The 20,697-nt window shown below is 38.1% G+C and overlaps 1 protein-coding gene and 1 long non-coding RNA gene across 8 annotated transcripts in view; one reads left to right on the top strand and one right to left on the bottom strand.

The window, feature by feature from the left end:
* The window catches only part of AKAP6 (A-kinase anchoring protein 6), a 351,976-nt gene that overhangs the window by 17,627 nt on the left and 313,652 nt on the right, over positions 1-20,697 (top strand). For 3 of the 4 annotated variants that reach the window (XM_080397009.1, XM_080397011.1, XM_080397010.1), the window contains exon 1: positions 1,330-9,703. The exons of the other annotated variant lie outside the window; for it this stretch is intronic. In XM_080397009.1, the coding sequence (XP_080253135.1) occupies positions 9,657-9,703 (47 nt within the window). In that variant the 5' untranslated portion in view covers positions 1,330-9,656. Of the gene's footprint in view, positions 1-1,329; positions 9,704-20,697 lie in introns of those variants that run through there. 4 annotated transcript variants of the gene reach the window in all.
* LOC308067728 overlaps positions 1-20,697 on the bottom strand; it is an 84,815-nt gene that overhangs the window by 58,238 nt on the left and 5,880 nt on the right. For all 4 annotated transcript variants that reach the window (XR_013929708.1, XR_013929709.1, XR_013929710.1 and 1 more), the window contains exon 3: positions 19,409-19,449. This is a non-coding gene — a long non-coding RNA (uncharacterized lncRNA). The remainder of the gene's footprint in view (positions 1-19,408; positions 19,450-20,697) is intronic.

The raw sequence follows: 20,697 nt of genomic DNA, 5'->3' as shown, positions 1-20,697 counted from the left end.
AAATCATGCTGGGTTTTAAACATTATTTTTTTAAAAGTTCCTGTTACTGTCTATTCCACACACTTCTCACAGCATTGTTTGTCCTGGGAAACACTCGTTAATAATGGAGTTGTGACGACACTACTTGTTTCTTGGTGAACATCTTTGCTGATTCTGACTCCAGCTGAATACCTTGGTTGTAGAATACTGCCTGGCCATTTCTGTATGGACCTAAGTGTTTCACTAAGGTCTGTATATGAAGACATGAAAAAGTATGGAGTAATGAGGAGAATCTTACTATGAAGAGCAAGCCTGCTTACCTGAGTCAGAACATGAGCAAATGTAGAGACACTACAGATTTAATACAGTTTTGTTTGCTGTTGAGGCAGATTCATGACTGGTACAATTATAAGTGAGACAGCGTTCAACAGTAGGAAATGTGTTGCTTTCAGTTTTGTTACACAGCTGGTTTTACTCATCATTACTGAGGGCAATATGTTTTGTAAATACATATACTCTTCCCCAAAGTAGCTGAATGTGGACAGTTAATCTGGAGGCTTGAGTTCCTCTGTGTATGCAGTTTCATACTGACATGTAGCTGGAGATGGGTGTATACTGGTGAACTTGAAAGGATGCTACTATTTAATCTTTACTTTGCTCTAAAGATTTTTATTATATCATAAATTAATTAGTTCCTACATAGCTTAGCACTGAACAGAGAGAAACAGAAGCTTGGTTCCTCCTAAAACAGCTACGAGTTGATGACAGAACCTGACTCCAGCAATGGAAATTGGTACAATTTTAAGACTGTGAATATTTCTGTCAGTATATGGCAATGCAAAGGCCACTTAGAGGGGATCAGAGTGTGTTCTCAATGGAAGAAAGCCTTCTTTCTTTAAAGAGGAGTTGAGGGAACCCTGTGCTCTAGACTTCTGTTGGTCATTTTGCATTATAACAGTGGTGGGTTAGTGTCCTGTCCTTCCCACCCTCTGGCAGATCTGGAACGGGTCTGCATCCAGGAACTCATCCTTGGAAAGTCAAGTCAAAGGTGTCCTCTTTATCAGAAGTGCTCAGGCATTGATTAAAACTTGCAGTATTCAAAAAATGCTGGTGAAATATTTCCTTTGAAATAATTGAGAAATTAAGAATAATAATAAAGAAAATCCTATGCCATGTCTTAATTTACTTGCACCCGTCTATAAAAAAATCACTGCTGCATCATGAAAGAAATATTGACAAAATTCTGTGCTTGACTTTATTTTTTTTTTTATTTTTATTTTTTCTGGTCTGTGTTGAATGCTACTGGCTTAAGGGAGATGTACAGTTATCCAGAATGCCTGAAGTTCTGGAGTTGTATCTAAAAGAAAAAAGATTTGTATGTATTAGAAGATACCATGTTTGTCTGTTGAAGTAGAATATTTGTATTTTGTATTGTAAGTATGGCCTATGCTATATAACGAACTGTCTGTACATTCTGTAATGAGACATACTGATACTACTGGCATAAAATTAATGATACATGAATGGCTTCAAGGAATCACCTTGCAACTAATTTATGTCTGAGTACTAATATTTCTGTGGACTAGGGGGGAAAAAATGTGCCTTTTGCTTTGCTGTTTTGATGAAAACAGCCACTCATTAAAGCAGATTCTAGCTGCAGAAAGTGGAAGTTGTATGTATTACCCCTATCATGTGCTGGGCCAGGTCTTTCCTGCCACAGAAAGGGAAGGAGCAAAAGGAAAAGCTGAGCTGGACAGAGAGCCAGGGGGAGGTCAGATTGCTGCTCTATGCAGTAAGGGAGCAGGACATACAGTGGGTGAAGTGACAAGGGATAGGCAACCATATCTGACATCACTGTCATGATCCAGAAAAGGTGGCTGCCATCCTGGGTTTCTCGGCTTCTGCAGGTTTTCGTACAGAGGAAGGGAGACCTCAGCTATGTTCCTAACCCTAAAAAGTTTTTGCTATAGACTTTTTCTTTTTTGTCGGTGCTTAAAAGGTCCTTGTCCCTTGTTTGCTGAGTGGGCACACATGCTGTTCAATCAGTTCTCTTGTGCAAAGGCCCATGGAGTATTTTCTTTCTCATATTCAGTTTTGTATCTAATATTTTCTATTAATTTAAAAATAAAGACACCTAACCACACTTCACATCCCTCAAATCAAACATAAAAATGCCTAATATAAATCCCTTAACTGGTTTGGTATGGTCACAGTAATTTTAACTGCATTAATATCCTACATATATATATATATACACACACGTGTACATATGTATAATGTCAGAAGGATCATCACAAAAATCACTCTTAAAGAGTGTCAAAATGTGCTTTCCTGAAGCAAAAGATTTCTTCTTATTAGAATACCTTCAGAAAAGCTTTGCTTCATGAGGAAAAGGGCTAGGGGATAAAGAAAAAAACCAATCCCGATAGCTCTTCCCTTCCTGTTTTATCGTTGAACTACAGGTTTCAAGTATCTAGACTCCTGGCTGCTCTGAATCCCAGCAAGACTGACTCAGCTTTTCATCCCTCCAAGGTCAAATAATTCAGCTCTGTGCAGTTTATAATGTCTGGTGCTTTCAGATGAGATATTTAAAGCCAGAAATGCTCTCTGCTCTATGAGAACTCTCAGTTCTCATGGCATGTGTCAGATACAAGCTTGCTCTGGCAGCCTTGGCCAAAAGGCTCTCACCTCCTGCTTCTTGTCCAGTATTCAATCCTGGTGCCAGGCAAGGAGAGACTTTCTCTCAGCTGCTGAATGACTGTCTTCTAAGACACCTGGAAGCAAAGATGGCTTGTAAATGTAAGTGAAGTGTTCTTCAGCCCAGGGCGTTGTCATCATGTCCTGTGGAGACTATTGGCCTCGATGTTAAGAGTGCAGGATGAGCACTGTGAATTGTCATAACACTTTCTCACCTTTGCCAGCTAAGTGGCTTCTGGATCTGTTAAGAGCACCCAGGGTAAGTAGTCAGCTCTCCGCAGGACCAGTTGTTTTGCAGGGTGAGGCAGTAAAGAGGCGCTGTGCAAGGGGAACCACAGGACCCTCTGTGCGGCAGTCAGGTTTCTGTGAGTCCTGAGTGCAGGCACTGAAAGGCCTGACCCCAAGTACTGCTGGTGCCCCAGGTCCAATTACTTTCTCATAGACACTAAGCGTATAGCCAAAATGTGCTCTCTGTGTTTGGCAAAGAGATCTTTCCAGCGATAGCGATTTCTATGAGGAACTAGCTCTATGAAATAGATTTTCCAGCCCCCATGGTACAATGCCTTGTGGGAGCTGACACACTTAAAAAGATGGCCTTTGTTAGGATTAGGTTGTGCTAAAAGAAGTCCTAGCTTTAAAGTGAGGAAGCACCCAACTGCAATAATTAGTTCTGTTTTCAGTCTAAATGTGTATCTATTACTTTCACATATAGTGGTCGGTGGTTTTTTTTTTTTCTTTCAAGAGTTGCCCTGTACTGATAGCCTTGTAAACTCGATGTTGCCTTAGTTTCAAGGTTAGGATGCAGACATGAAGTTCCTTTATGATCTGTCAAAGAATAATAATAATTGTTTACCAGCCTTGTGTGTGGATAAAATAAAGGAGGCATGTATCTTAATATAAAATGAGTTGGGTTGTGGATTTGTTTTTCTTTTTTTCTGTGTCATTTTTGCAGCATCTTCTCTCTGGACGAGAACTTTGTAGCCAAGTCTTTAATGCATCAAGTTTTAAAATGCATCCCACCTAACCTCCATTATTACTTCTTGCAAACTATGTTAGACTTGCTTTTGTTGTTTTCAGTTCCTGCTCAATTCTATCACGTGTTGACTTCCTCTGGTCTGACTTGCTCTGTCCACCTTTCTGTTCCTGAATGTTATGCCTGTAATTGCTCTCTTCTACCAAGTTGTCATTTTTTTCTTATTTAAATCCCTTGGAAAAAAGTTGCGTGTCCTCTGCACAATCTCTAAAAAGTGGTTTGTGATAAGCTGTATACAGAAAACTTGTGGGACTTCAGGGTTATTACTATATTTTAAAATAACAAAACAATTCAGGTATCCCTACCAAATTTTGGATAGGACACTTACAGCTCTAGGGGCTGTACAAATACCTGAGAAATGGTGAAGTCTAGAAAGATTGCATTAATTTTCAGTTTAAATTGAGGTGAGAAACTATTTTCCTCACTTTTTGTAAATATGCCTCATAAAGGATAGGTAACATGCTCATTTCTTGGAAAACCTTTGGCAGACCTGGGAGAAGAAGCTATTTTTCTTATTGCTCGTATAGTACTTAAATAATCTTTTAATCTGTCTGGTTTTGTATTTTTCTGTTTGTACTTCTGTGTTTGTTTGCTGAGGTTGATTAATATTTGGTGTTGGTGGTTGTATTGGATAAAACTGAGCTCGTAGTGTAGATCCATGACATTTCAAGGGACCTAAGGCAAAAAAATGATTGTTACCTATCCTAAATTATTCTGCAGCTTAATATGATGAGCTTGGGAATGTTCTAGTCTTTCATAAGAGGAGGATCTGCTTGTCAACCTTTTTTAGACAAACCTTGACTGTATTGTTTAAGATGAAAAACATAATAAAAATCCATACCTTAGTTGCTGAAAGCTGGACCTTTATATGCTGAGTTGGCAACAGAAAAAAAAATTCTGTACACTTAGTTGTTTGGTTTTGTGTTCGGGTTTTTTTTTGTTTTGGGTTTTTTTTTGAAAAAAGCACATTTGTTTTAAAAGTTTTAAAACAGCATTTTCTTTATTGGCTCGGTAAATGCTTATACTTTGACAGATTTCTGTGACAGAATACCGCCAAGGGAGTTGATATAAAAAAAATTTCTGCAAAATAATTTAAAACCTTTAAGAAAACAACCTACCTGCCTACCGAAATATTAGGCTTATTAGGCAGGAAATTAGAAAATAAAGATAAATGCCTGGTTTACACTACAAAATACAACCTTAGATGCTTGTAGCTGAGCCCGCCAAGAAATAATGTTGAACAGGTGACTTGCTGCATTTTCACCCTTTCAGTAAATGTAAGATTTCTGACAGATATTTGGTGGAACTCGCACAGTGAATACAAACCAAAAAGGAGCCAGATATTGTCAAGTCTGAGGGCTGTATAAGATTGTTTTTAAGATGATAATTCAAGTGTTAGAGAAACTCAAATAAAATACTACTTAACAATGCCAAAACTAATGAAAGACTTTTCTCAACACTTACTTTTTGTCATGAAAAACTGCACTTCAGAGTTGAATGCTATTAAGAGAATAACCAGGGTCTGTTGAGAATGTTTTCAAATACAGACATCTTTCAGAGCTGTTGCATGTAGCTACTCTAGGCTGCTTACAATTCTCAAGTGTTTTAGTCACGTTTAGAAGCCGCTTTTCCAGCTAAGGAGGCTAATTCCCTGGCCAAGGTACTTCTGTACTAGCAAGTATGTATTGTTCCTGTACTTCAAGCTGCACTGCTAGTTTCCTAAAACGTACCAAATTTTGTTAGAATAATACATCAGGTTTTGATTGCCACAAAAAACCCCACCCAAACCCCACAGCTACAGCTAGAAAAGGCTGCTGCTGTCAGATTTCAGCATGTCTAGTCTGTCACTGAGGCAGTGACACAGCAGATATGTGAGTTGCCATTTTAAGGGTCAGCTATTAAAATATGCAGGGTATATATTACAGATCCTTAATATGTCATCTAGTCTTGTTCCTTCTCAAAACTCCATCCTAGTATTTTACTAGGTCATTAATAATAACACCCTTGTTTAGTTTTTGGTGACATTGTGCACAGATACCTTGGAAAAATAATTAGGATATTTTTGGTTTTCTTCTGTCTGGAAAAGGTGGAGTCCAAATATGCTCTATGTATGATGTAGGAACAGACAGTGTATCAGCAGCAATGATGATTCCTCTTTCAGAAGAAAACAATTTTAACCCTCCAAGTGCTTGGTACCTGTTTGCAATGCAGTAGCTTTTTAAAGTAAATATTTAAATAAACAGAGAGATTTGATTTTGCATTTCAGTGAATTATGCAGAAAACTTCTTAATTATTCCTTTTGTTTAGCTTCATCATGTCATTTTAAATTGGCTTGGAACTTCAATTTCATTTGCTGGTCCCATCTATGTGATCCCTTCTCTTTCTTGTAACTTGTAAAGTCACTTTGGTCAAGAAAATCAAATCCCCCTTAAATCTCTGTTGTTCTCTCTTCTCGTTGGGCAATACAGAGAAATGTTTGTCAGCACGTTGAGGGCTTGAATGGTGAGTTATGTAGGACACTAGTATTAGATTAATATTTCTTTGAGGTAAGGATTTTAGGTATTCTCCCTCATTTGCTTGTCACAAAAATGTAATGAAACTAGTAAAAGGACTTCATGGGATTAAATTTTAATGTAAGATATAGAATAAGAGCTGGTCAGAGAAGTGCTAAGTTACAAGAATGGTAGCCTTGGGCTGTGGCCTGTGATACTTGAATCAAGGAGACCTAGAAAATACTTCTGGCTTTGATACTTAATGTGCCCTGGCACATCATCTCTGAACCCCTGTCTCTTGTTCATCACCTGTGGAATGGACATAATTAATGATATTGATCCCCTTTGTAGAGTACTCTGTGTAAGTGCTAGGTGACACTACTATCAATTTAACTTTACACACACATATATATAAAGGCAGGACAGCAGCAGATGCCAGACAGAATGGTGCAAGGGAACACTGCTGAATAAAAGACAAATTTGGATGCTGAAAATAGTTTAATTCCTTTTTATTTTTACATTCTACCTTTTGGGATTTTTGTCCTGGGATAACGGATTGCACAGTAGAAGACTTACCAAACATATGGAAAACTTAGTGGTTTTGGCAACACAAAAATTACATTTATAAGTAGCATATGTCAAACTGTTGAGCCTGCTTAACTGAAAATAAAAGCTTAATTCTACAACTCAGCTTGAAAAGACAAAGCAGACATCTCTACTGGCTGAATCTAAGTGATTGCCATACAGAGAGCAGCAACACCTGGTCTGTAAAGCTTGAGGCCACATGTGCATGTCATTCTGCTGTAGAAGAAATCTTTTTTGGTGAAGAAGGGGGACCCACCATGATTTTGCATGATCTTCAAGGATTTTTTTCAACAATTAGAGCTTGATAAGAATTATTCAACAAAGTACTGTTTTCTCAGTTATTGCTGATTCATTAAAATACCTATTGTTGATCCTCATGAAACTTTTTTGCCGAGGTTTTGTTCAGAGAGCAAACAACCCAAACCAGCTTATGACTGAGGGATATGCATTAAAATGAGATGCAAGATATGCAGGACTAGCATCTATTCTGTACTAGGCAGACCCCTGGGTTCTGGAGATCTCTCTTTTTCCAGTCTAATAAATACTTATTTATTTATAGAAATTAGAATAGCTGTGTCAAGTGACATAAGGATGTATATTTCAAATAGTTCAGGAAAGAGGGGCACGGCAAGAAAGGCATCTTATCAAGCTCCCACAGTTAACCTGTATTTTTTTCTGGCTCCCAATATAACTTAGAATCCACTTCGGTTTAGCCTTCCTTAGACCTATATACTGGCATGTAGCTTTGATTCCCATAGTCATCCTTTGAATTGTTAAAAAAAAAATAATCTAAGGATGTAAATAAAACAATCTAGTATGCTAAAATTAGTGCTGGACACACCTGAATTCCAATAACATATTTTCTTGAACTTTCTTGAATGGCTTATGAATTGAATCGTGTGTTTCTCTGTGTTCTTACCGGGTGTTAACTGTTAATGGATTATTAATGGGGTTCTTCGTATTATTCTTATAAACTGACTGGTTCCTCATGCTTTTAACTAATTCTTAGTAAGTTCAGACTCTGGACAGCAATGACCTAATCAAATGTGTGAAGATAAAATAGGGTTCTGAGAAACATTCTTTGATTTGTCTGGTGCTTTTGTTGGTATGGGAGAACCACAGGGAGGACAGAGGTTGTAGAGAACCTCAACAAACCTTCAGTCTGTGAAATGCTATTTCCCCCTTCTACATCCAACCTGAAAATTATACATTCTGAAAGTGAAAATTGATAGCATTTGGAATGAGGAAAAATGCCACTTTGGCAGGGCTCAGATGATATTTTTTTTTAAAGCAGTATTTTCCTGGACTGGAGAAGGCCTCGGGGATTATAATTAGCCTGTCTTAGGCTGATTAGTGTTGGGTACTTGAAGATTCCTGATCAGCAAACTAACATATCCTGACAGGCTAGTGGAACGAGGTCCAGTGTTTCACTTCTCACTGCAGGGAGCTGAGAAAATTGTTTTGGTAGATTAAATCCTTTTATGAGTAAAAATGCTGGATGTATTGAATATTTAGAGGTGGTTATCGCCCGGGCCAGGATGCATTGTGCTTCATTCCAGCTTTCTGAAGTGTTTTACTGAAGGTGAGGAAAATATGGTCTATGCCATATGACTCTGTTTAAGGTGTCCTCATCTTACTGCTAGCTGCACCATAAAGAAAAGTTGGCTTCTTTCTTAAAACTAAACCCAGACATCTTTACATCTACAACTTCACACAGAAATGTAGTCATGATTAAAAAGCCAAATAGATTTTTCTGTTGATCTATGTAGTTCTATGATCGGAAAAATTGTAAACAAGCATTTCAATTTTAATTGCATATATTTTAGATCTAACTTAATAAATGAGTTTATATGATTTGCTAAAATGGAAATTCAATTGTCTGCATTCAACAAAGACTAGAGAATGAATAATTAAATGGAATGTAGAATTTGTATATTGGAAATGGTTCAAATTTCCTTCTGAAAATTGTTTCAAGTAATCTTGAAGGATCTTTACACAGAACTAAAATACTAGGGAATACATTATTGCAACATGATTATTTTACACACTAAATCTCTATGAATAGTTGCATTGTCTGTAGTCAAAAAACTTCAGAGTTGGTTATACTATCAGAAATTATTTGCTACAGTTTGCAGCATTTAAACAATCTCTTTTAAGACATCACAGAATCAAAGTTAGATTCCAGTGGGATGAAATAGGCAATGCTTCAAAAACAAACAAAATTCTGTTCAGTGACCCTTTAGAAGATTGGTAAAGATGTAGATGTAGGTCAGATTACCAGCAATTTGATATAAAAAATATGAATCTAGTTGTAACTCTGTGGTACTGAGAGTAGAAAAAAGTCCAATAATGTTTCCCCATTGTAATTAATCATACAGTTATTACACTTTTTGGGTGGTAATACAATACAAATAATATCCTTTTTTAAGGGGAGGAAAAATATTGTTCTTTAAGATTAAAGAGATTAGAGGAGTAGATGTATGGGGGTGGGAAGGGAGACTGCTATCTAAGCAGTCAGTTGACTAGCTCATCAAGTGTATGTGCCAGGGACATTAACTTTGACTCCAAGAAACAAATCTAGAACATATTGAAACACAACAGGGAAAACTTGATTTAAAAAAACACACAAATAAAATGTGAGCTTCTGCGGATGAGTTTTTTTGTTTTTAAATAAGAGTGAGGGAACTAAAAAGGCATAATGGCACTTTAATGGCTCCCAGGCTTTGCAGCAAGATAATTCCTGCTGCAGTGACAAGGGGGAAGGCTGTCAGAGTTCCCTTGAGAGCGGTGCAGTGGCTGGGAGGAGCAGGGTCTGCAGCACAGCAGCGGCGAGTGGGGTTTGGTCTGCTCATTACCTGTGACAATATTGCATGCTTGTAAGTTATGTCTTGGAACTGCCCAGAAATGTCAGCACAAGGTTAGTCTTGAAACTACCTTAGCACGTTTTTCTTTTCACAATCATTTCTGTGCTGCACCTATTACAGACATGCCGCTGAAACGTGCCTCAGGAGGTGTTTAGTTCTTGGTGCGGGTCTAACTGCTGCTCCTGGCTTCTCATGTTTCACTTCTAATGGAAATATAAATCTGTGGGTCTTATTCGAGGCTTACTGGAGTGATTAATAAGCGTCAGGCCCAGTATCTTCCCATGTTGTGTCAGTTTTGGTTGGGTGTTTTTTCCTGGTTCTGTGATTTCCCCAAGGAAAGTGTCATGTGGTGAATTAAATGAAGCCAAGCAGAATTCTTGGAAGCAGCAAAACCATTTGAAATGTATGTGTCTCATCTGAGATTCAAAGGTTTGAAAAAGGACTATGCAACTGTAAAGATTTGGGAATAATCTTGCTCCTCAGCTTCCTGCTAAATACTGAAAATGTTACTGGTATTGCCTGTGAAGCTCAGGGTGCTGCTATAGTATTGTGGAGTGCTAAAACATTTTTTGTGTGCTGCCAAGCTGATTAAGATCTGAGTGCCAGTAATATTACGCAGGTGGGTTTTAAATTCATTTTTCAAGAAGATAACATGAGTATTTTGCCTTCCTGAGAAGTGATAAAAAAATCTTACCAAATTTGATGTGCTTTGTCCTTGCTATCCTTTGATATATATAGCTTTTAAAGGGTAAAGAAGGCAAAATTTTCAGGAATGCATCAAGAACTTTAAAGATGCGTGGCTTTATTTTTGAAAAGGCCAGGAAAGATATCCATGGCCTGAAAATAAGATTTAAAAATTCATTGATTTTTATGTGCAGAAGGCTAGACTGCTTGATATTATCATCTTAAAGTTTTGGGTTTATTTTGCTCTTACTTGAAAATGAAGAATCCCCAGTACTGAATCTGAGAACATAAGATTCTTAGTTGTGCAGGGAACAGTTTCGTGTAGTGCTTTCTTTGAACTACAGCATAACAGCCAACTTGAAACATGAATTTACAGGAATTATTTATGATAGCTGCAGGAAATGAAGTCCTATTTAATGACAAAGCAGGGATAATAGTGACAAAGTAGACAGGCAGTAAGAACATTGGGGTCAAGATCCACAACTCCATCTGCTGATGTAATTCAACCCGATTTTGAAGAAATCCACAGTAGGTACAAGTTGTTTTTGCAGAGCCTAAAACCAAATAAGCCGAACAGAGTAGTGTGATCTGTTCTGGTATGGGTTATATTTCTGTGGCTATTGTTGTTGCTAATGTCAGAAAGAGGGTCTTAGCATGTGAAGTCCCACACAGATGCACACGGAAGTCCTGAGTATCTGCTCCCCACCCCAGAACACATACTGTGTTAGTGTGTGAGTCTGAGAGCAGGCCTGCAAAGGAACGTGGCAGGCATGTGAGAGGATATGAAAGATTTGTGACATGAGCTCCTACATGACCTGTAACAGCCCTATTAGGTACTCCTACCACCACTTATTGACAGATAGATTTTTTTTAAAGAAGTGATTCTTGCTGCTAGACATATGTGGGGAGTGCTAAATGAGAGAGTCAACATCCTTTTAGGATGCTTGGGCAGATAAGAAAGGGATTTGAGAGGAAGAAAATCATGTGCCCAGGGTGTGCTTGTGGTATCAGGGTACCCCGGTGCACAAGGAGATGCAGAGAGGCAGCCAGGAGCAGCCCAGCTGGTCGGAGTCTGGAGGAAGCATTAGTGAAGGGGCACAGAATGGGAAGAAAGAGTTTCGTAAGAGCTACCTCAAGCAAAGAGGGGAGAAATTGGATTGCTCCAGGCTGAATGGGTTTGCTGTGGGCTGTAACAAGCTGAGGGAGAATGAGGTAACAGCTGATACAAGTGGGCCAGAAGTTAACTGCTACTTAAAGACTCCACAGGCCCTTAGTCCTATTCAGCTTCTGTCAAAATGACGTGAACATTGCAAACCCCTCTGTGGCCATCTAATGGGTATGATGCACTATTTCTAGTTGTATTGGGAATAAGTCTAAGAAGTTTAAAGCACAATATGCAACAAAATATATGTAATGGCATTACCCAGTATGGTTACAGCATGCAGAAAATGAATCAGCAGCAATATAAGAACATAATAATAAATTTAACTTTGGCTAAGCAAGCTCATTTTTTAAATCCTTGGAGACTCTGCAGGATGTTTTAATGGGTCTTTTGTGATGTGGATATTTCCTCAGTTTAAAAACTAGACTAAAGAGGTTCATTTTGCATAACTTAGGAAGGAGCCTTCATACGTTAATGATTTTAGGTCACTGCTAAGCTAGACCAGATGTGGATGAATGGCTTAACAGTGAAATGCTGCATATCCCATTACAAAGCTTTTTAGGCTCTATACTTACCCTTTGGCAATAAGCTTGCAATTAATAAGTCCTTAATACACAGCTATATGTCAAAAAAGGCAATATGAGTTCCACCACTGCTCTTGATGATTTTGGGGGAACCTTTGAAGCCAGCCATTGACAACATAAATTGAGGGAGCCATCTGTAATTAGGAATAGCTTGATCTGTGTATCATTGCCACCCAGAAAGATATTGTCTCCATCTGTGTTACAGAGGTTAGCAGAGAACCATATTGAAACCACAAATTAAACCTATTTTCTGGGTGAAAAGAAGGAAATGATGTGATTTAGAGAGCTGCTAAATAGGGAGTGCACTTTCTGAAATACCAGCAGTAGTCTTTAAGATTTGAATAGTTCTCATCTAAAAAGAAGACATTATTGACTTGCAGAGATCCAAAAAATTCTGTTCTCTGAAATATGAAAAATAATAAAAGATAATTTATCAACCTTTTTTCTTGTTGATATTTGATATAGAATAGGATAGTTCCGTTGGAAGGAACCTACAATGATCATCTAGTCCAATTGCCAGAGCACTTCAGGAAGTCCCGAAGTTAGAGTATGTTTTAAGGGCATTGCCCAAATGCCTCTTAAACACTGACAGGTGAGGGGCATTGACCACCTGTCTAGGAGGACTATTAAAGTGTTTTACCCTCTCAGTAAAGAAATTCTTCCTAATGTCCAGTCTAAGCCTCCACTGCTGCAGCTTGGAACCATTCCCATGTGTCTTATCACTGAATATCAAGGGAGAAGAGATTGGTGCCCCCTCCCTATTTCCCCTCCTCAGGAAGCTGCAGAGAGCAATGAGGTCACCCTCAGCCTCCTTTTCTCCAAACTAGACAAACCCAAAGCCCTTAGCTGCTCCTCAGTACATCCTTCCAGCCCTTTCGCCAGCTTTGTGGCCCTCCTCTGGGCGCATTAACATCCTCTTTAAATTCTGGGGCCCAGAACTGCATACCTCAAGGTGAGGCAACACCAATGCTAAATGCAGTGGGATAATCACCTCTTTTAACTGGCTGATTAGGCTGTGATTGATACACCCTGGGATGTGGTTTGCCCTCTTGGCTGTCAGGGGACACTGCTGGCTCGGGTTGAGCCTGCTACGAACCAGCACCCCCAGATCCTTTCCTTCAGAGCTGCTCTCCAGCCACTCCTCTCCCAAAAGATGCTTGTGTCTAGCATTACCCAGATTTATATTAATTTTAATATATTAACATTAATTTAAAAATTAACATTATATTAAAATATAAAGGTAGATGTGGAATGGTTAAAATGATTGGGCTCACATGCTCAAATAGTTTGGTTGCATTTGGTGCCTAGTACTCTATTCTTATTTCATTTATAGATGTCCTTTTTGTTTAGACAGGTATTTTGCAGTCAGAAATGTTACGTGAACCTTTTAACAGCGATGGATCTTCCACTAAATGTTAGAGTGCTCGGTCAATTAACTGATGAAGCCGTTATTGTATCTGTCTTCTCCACCATTAATTCTGTCTATATGTCAGTGCTTTGTTATAGATGAATGAAAATTTAAGTAAACAGGTGAGAATATAATTAAAATCCATGCTTCTGTGGAACCTTTATATCTTAAAATTAATTATCAGTGTATCTGTCTATATCGTGAAACAGATTTATTCTATATTAACTTCATCATCAGTCCACATAGAAAAATCTTTTTTAATGATATGTGCTGTGATTTAAAATGAAAAACTGGCAGGGGTGGGGGGAAGTATTTTTACTGACTTTGCAATATCTGAAATGTTAAATGTAAAAAGTAGACTACTTGCCTCTGCAAAAGAACAAACAATACAAATAGCTGTATTACTTTCTGAAAATAATAGCTACATCCTTCTGGCATGGAGCTCAATTTAATCAATGCTGACTTTGCATCCATTATTAAGAATTTGTTTCCCTGGACTATTAGAACATGATACCAAATTATGATCTGCTTAATAAATCCAAGCATACTAAAACTACATCCTTAAAACAGCAGCTGAGGACTTTAATTAAAATTCTGGCATAAATGACATTTTCTGTGTGTGAAACTAAACCATAGCCACAATTTCATATGTTGTTTCTATGTCTGGAGCATATAGGTTAGGCATACATTTTTCAGCAAATATTGTAGACATGCTTAATTAGGCAAGTGATTTTATTTTCTCTGGGGAAGAACATGTTTTCTTCAACAGTTTGAAGACCACTCATGGTTTCAAAAGTATCTAAGAGAACATGTACTGACCTAGTACTATAGGTCACTCGCAGAACTATTCAAAGATTCCAGTAAGACCCAGGAAATTTTTTTTAATGCATTTATGTGGGCCAGAATTTAGAGTGCCTTATGCCTCCCAAGGTAAGAAAATTTGCTTGGAAGGAGGCTGAAAAAGCCAGTTTCGTTCCTAGAAGTTAAATTTTTCCATGATGAGATTATTGCAGCTTGTTCATTAAAATATATGTACCATAACTAAATTATCTTAGTGCATTTTATAGGATTTCATATTTTTTTTTGGAAGTAAGCGATGGAAGTCATTCATTATTCTTTCTTTGTTTTTCATGAAATTGGTGCAAACAGGTATTTCCGTTGAATTTCCTGTCTTGGTGAGTTTACTCTTAAAGCTTTTGAAAAGATATTTACCTTCACACATATATATGAAATCCCTAAGAATGATTGCATTGTAAAGCGTCATAAAAATTGTTGATCAAAGTAGTAGTAAAATGAAAAAAAGAATAATTTATTTTGTTGTAAAGCTTTTCCTTGTTTCAAAATTTAAAAAACTTTTAGAAACAGATTCTAAAAGATATTTTGAATGGTTCTAAAACTTTATCTACTTGATTCTGAAAAATGTAGGTACAAAGCTAATATAATATTTTGGAGCTGTTTTTTGAACAGTCTTGTTTCCCAATACACTGACTTACAGTTAAAAATTTACAAATAGATTTTTAAAGAATGAGGGAGAAGAATTTGCAATTCAAGTGATATTTTCTGACTTCCATGACAGAAATTTCTGATCAGCGCTGAAAAAATAAAAAATTGTGGCAAGTCAGACGTTAATGGTTGATGAGATAGTAATAACCTAAATGTAGCAGAAACTGTGTAACATTGACCATGTATTTACAATCCCTTTCACACACGTTTTCTAATATTTCAGAAAAAAATATCTCCTTAATCACATTAGTTCAGAATTGTCTCTGGTTCTAGCAGTATAAAGTTTACAGAATAAAACATTTTCAGATATAAAACTAAATGAAGTAGTAATAGTAAAAATAAAGGTAGTAGTAAAGCTGGTACCCATTTCAGTCTCTGTCATTGTCAGTTTCCTAAAGAAAAAAATGTATTATATGTAGTAACAGAATTAAAAGCAAAGAGAAAAAGAGAAAAATTGAAGTTCAGCTAAGAATAGATAGCTCTGAAGTCTGCAGCTTTAATGTATAGCGAAAGGTATTGGCCTTTTCAAGCTATTTGGTCTTCTCAAGCTATTCAGTCTTCTCAAAAGGGAAAAGAAGCATTCCTGTGGCTAATATGTGGATTAGTCTAAATGCTTGTTTGGGCCTCAAAACAATTTTTGATGTGAATTTTTGTCCTGCTATGCTCTCTGTTTACTTCTTTCTGCTCTTGGAAGTTCTGAAGTACTATGGGAACACATTCTTGTGGTGTTTCTGACCTGACCCAAATGGAAAATTAAATAACAGAAAGCACCATTACAGTCTTGGTGCCTGCTGATACCTATTGCTTCTGTTAGATTCACTACATCATAACTTTCTTAAATCTATGAAACTAGTTACCTTAGGAAACATTGTGCTGGCTACTGAGCATTAAGAAGGTGTGTTTCTCATTTTATGCACTTGAGGCTTAGGTGAGATACTGGTGTTCACTGAACTTCAATTTCACTAAAATCTGAGTAGCAGACAAAACTTTTGAATGATTGGAAGTTAACATAAAGCTAAATGCTTTATTTTCATTTTCACAGCCATTGACTTTCATTTAAAGTGCCCTTGGTTTAATTCCATAGTGTAAGAAGTGATGGGTGTTGCTCAATGAATGAATGAAGACTGGAACAAAATAAATTACAGTCTAGAATGAAAAGCATTGACAATTGAGCTAGCAGTCTAAATCAGTAAGTCATCTAGCACCTGATAACTCTTATGACTGTCAATGGAACTATGCAAATTTAGGTGCATTGCTTTTTATGAAGATTTTATAAAGCGTGAAAACCTTTAGGAAAGCTGGAGATTGCATGAGCAGGAAAGGTCCTTTAATAGTTTGTTCCTAAATTGTACAGATGTTGAGCTTGATTCCTGCAGAACAGAGATGCTGGCAACTCTGAATAGGCCCATATACAAGCTTTGGCTGGTTAGAGCTTGGAAGATCTATATTGGACTAAAAATATGCTGGTGTTTTAGCACATTTATAGAAGATGCACATCAGTGACTATCAGGGTATGAAAAAGTGGTTACAATAATGCCCCACAGTGCCTAAAAACAGGAATGCATATATTAAGTCTCTTTGCAAGAGTGCCAGGACAAGTCTAGCACTGGCAATTCTATAATAAAATGCACTACAGAAACCCTGAGACAACAGTAAATGAGCTCGATAGCTTTGCATCATATAATGCATTGATACAGAGAGCTCAGGCCACTAAAGCAGTAAGCTCCATTAGTGGAGTACCTGAGGCAATAAATTTATCTGTCAGCTGGGCTTACTAATGGCATGTGGCTACTTTTGGAGAAATCGGATTCACAAACTTGAGAAGCCCTTCACTGCATCCTGCTCTGCGGTAGGGATGATCAACAGTGTCCATCTCACATGTAGCTTTACCTGGTGTCTACAAACAGCTAAAGTAATGACAAAAGGGAATCCTGAAAACTGACTAATAATTTCAGTTGAAAATTCATTATGGAAGAATTTGCATTATCATAGCATGACTGATAGAAGATTTGTCTGGAACCCTAATGTATGCATGTACACATACATATGTATACATGTACATGTTACATAATGAGTTCTGGCATGCTAAAAAGCTTTCCTTCATTTAAAAATCTTTGCTTGATGACTCATTTCATCCCAATTTTAGATGGTTTCTTTCCATCTTCTTGTAGAAGGGTGACAATGCTTCACTTCACCACCTCCAGTTTGGTCACTGGCAGATGGGAAATGGGTCAAACTCTCTCAGAAGCCATATGTTTGCTCCCCGTGGGGTGCTGAAGGAAGAAAGGATTGATTTAATCCTTATTACTGCAAGAGCAGCCGTGTGGAAGGTGGATTTCTCTTAGGACCTTAAAAATTAATTCTGATTAAGGGAGAAAGTGAATTGGAAGTGCAATACAATAGAATAACTCTGTGTACATGCAATTCTATTTCGTCGTGATGAGTACTTTCTGCTGCTGCCTGTTTGCTGCCAAGCAGCTGCCTTAGCGTTTCCCTGGCTTGCTGTTTCCTCAGCTGTTATCAGCACTGCCTTTCCTCCTCCCCCTCTTCCTTACTGAGATAATGGGGAATGTAGTTTGCTATAACCTCCACCAGCACCCGCTCAGCGGCAGACCAGCCCTGGCTGTTGTGCTACTCTAGAAGCTGGTTTGACTTGTTGGCAGTTCTCTTTGTAGCTCCTGCAGCAGCTTGCCTCCAGCCATTTCTCTTTTCTTAAAGGATTCTTGTTCCTTTTGCTGACACACGCTCCTGTGGACATGCCTTGTTTGGACTGGGGCAGAGTTTTGTGAAAAGCAGTGTAGCAGTACTTTATTATTGTGTCTGGAGGTGGAGGAGAATTTTTTCCCCCTGATGTTACCGAGTCCCAGCAAAAAGGAAATGCTAGCTCTTTATTTACTTGAGGTATAGGCTCAGATTCTTTGCTCAGAAGCTGCTGTAACCAGTTTAACCACAGAACAGGATAAGAAGTGATAAACAGAAATGAGGAACAGCTAATCTGGCAGCAGGGCAGGGACCTTGTGGTAGCTATAAATGATCTTAGCAGTACCTGAGACACCAATTGCACTAGGACGTGACTGAAGTGTCACATTCTGCAAGGTCCAGACTGGAAGAGGAAAGAGGCTTTCCAGGCATTTCTTTTGAAGTGTTCTGTATTTTCTGATGATATATACAAAGACTAAGCTCTAAGAAGTCTTGTGAGTAATGAAAGCATAGATGGAACCACAGATGAATCGTTCTGTCATGTCCTATCAACACTTGGTAGTTTTTCAGACCTGCAATCCTGAGAAGATTTGAAAAATTCCTGATCTGAATAGTGACGTAGATGATCGGGCCTTAATACATTGGTTTTTTCTTAAAATTCCTTAGTGCTGGTGTTGATGTCAGCAAGTGCACATAATGAAAACATACATAAACATGTGTTTTATACATTCTGCTCTGTTTGTGCTAGTTGTTGCACATGGTGCTGCCAAACAGAATTGTCTGCTCTTTCTATGCTTAGTTTTTCTCCCAGCTTCAATTCTGTCTTGAATGTCTGGGAGGCAAGAGCTGAAAACCATAGTTCTTCAGGTTTTAATTTCAACAGCAAAATGAGATTATAACAGGTGCAGGATTTGGTTTATGTTATGATTTAACTCCTAACGTACCTATCTGTTTCTTCCCTTGCTGCAGTAACTAACACTTTCTGATTTTTCTTCCTGTCATTTAATTCTTCAAAAATTCTGAGCCATGAATCTGTCAGGAGAGTAGGTGTGGGTGCCAGCCCCACATCTTTGCCTTCACTTGTTCTTGGAGCTGCTATTTCTCCACTGCCTCTCCTTTCTCACCTAAATGTAGCCAGTTAGAAAGGGAAAGGGTGAAACTCCTCTTAGTAAATCCATGTCATATTTCTTTGAATTTATGCACCATAGCTTTTCCATGTATGTTCTCAAAAACTTTGGGGTGGTGGTTGTTTTTTTTTTTTTTCTTGGGGCATCCTCTGATAACTACCTGCTGTTTCTTGAAATTGTTGTGGTGGAACTGCTGCATCCCGATGCCTCTCCAAAGTCAGGAGTCCTGCTAATATTAATGTACCAGATGGTCCAGAACCTTCATGTACCCCACCCCCCCCTTTTTTTTTTTTTTGAGTGGTGCAGGTAGCGGGCAGCATGTCAGTAGTAAGGCTTAGTAGGTTAAGCCTTTCTGTTGAATTGCTGGATCTGTAGAAATACAGCTGAATAGCCCAGGATGTAAAAATCAAGCCAGTGTAAGGTGTTTCTAATAAAGAAGGGGAGAAAGAGGAAACAGGATAATGTAGCTGAGCTGGAGGGAAGCGTCAGTGCATGCACTACAGGGCTGTCAACTCCTACGCTTACATCCTCAGAGCTGAATCATTAACCTGCACTGAAGTAAAGTGAGGTCAAATCTCTCTCTGACTTACCTGTTGGTTGAAGTTTCCTAGGGCTTGGACCTTAGAGTTGTCTGGCAGAGAAGTTAGAGAGAAAACTTGTAAAACGCATGATAAACTCAGAGTGAAAAATTATTTTAGGGGTACTAGACGTATTCTTTATCCCAAGCTTTATTTATTTCACTTTTCCTATTTCCCTCACCAATGCAGCTCTGCTCAGAACAGCATTTATAAGAACATTGGTATTGACCAGCCACTAGCACTTTAGTTACTGTTATATGTACGTAGAACTTGTACTAGTCTAGAAACCAAGGTGGTGAAGATGCTGACAGTGTACATGTATTTCTAGTCATGCTTGATAGCTACATTTATAATGATGGCAATCCCAGGATGCCTTTTCTATGCTTGAAATATGCTGTAATTTCATAATGTTCAACCTGGAAGCAGGATACCACCCAGCGCAATGATCTCTGACTCATCAAAAGAACTAAGTGCTGAGAAACCACTGAAGATGATTGTGTGTGCAGGCTTGGATTTGCAGCTAGAGCTGTGAGACAGAATGGAGGAGCAAGTATATGTGAATATTATTGTGGGATTGGAAGACTTAAAAGATCACCACCACTAAGACTAAGAAATGAGATCTGGGTAATTCTCCACCATACTGGGAGAAGTATCCAGAAGCATTCTACTGACAGGAGGGTGATGCATGTTCTTCACTGTATATTTAACTAGAAATAAGGTACAATTAGAATCAAGGCTCAGCTAGGAACAAGGTTCAATATGTTTCTCTTGCATTGTTGAACACACAGACTTGAACCAGTTCTGCAAGTGGAGCAGATCAGTGTAACTTTATTAACCTAATTGGGTCTGAGGATCAGCCTCAAGGGGCTTATACTGTTTGTTTTGAGATTATTCCTTTTCTCTCACTCCTAAGTCTCTCCTGCCCCCCACCTTTTAGCCTGTACATTTTCAAAATTTGATACAAAGACAGTTTCACTCTCCTTCATCCAGTGGCTATTTTGTGATTGTGAAGAGTAGGAATAAGCAGGTCACAGCGAAACACTTAGGATGTAGAAAGTATTGCAGCTATGTAAATTGTACCCATTCAGGCAAAAACACTATCTACTGCACAAGTTAAGATATTGTCCTGTAGGAGACCTATTTACTTGTGCCTGCATGGTCACATAAAGATATAAATACATTTTTATATATATGCAGGCATTTTTTTTTCTATCCGTGTAAAGTGGTGTGTAAGACCTTGATAAATGTTTACCATTGGAAATGAAGTTTTTCCAGATGGATAAACATCTAAGGCTAAATTT

The sequence above is a fragment of the Falco punctatus genome, assembly GCF_963210335.1.
Source record: "Falco punctatus genome assembly, chromosome: 7".
Taxonomy (NCBI): Eukaryota; Metazoa; Chordata; class Aves; order Falconiformes; family Falconidae; genus Falco; species Falco punctatus.
Note: the sequence above shows the minus strand (reverse complement) of the source record. Positions and strands in the feature narration are given on the sequence as shown.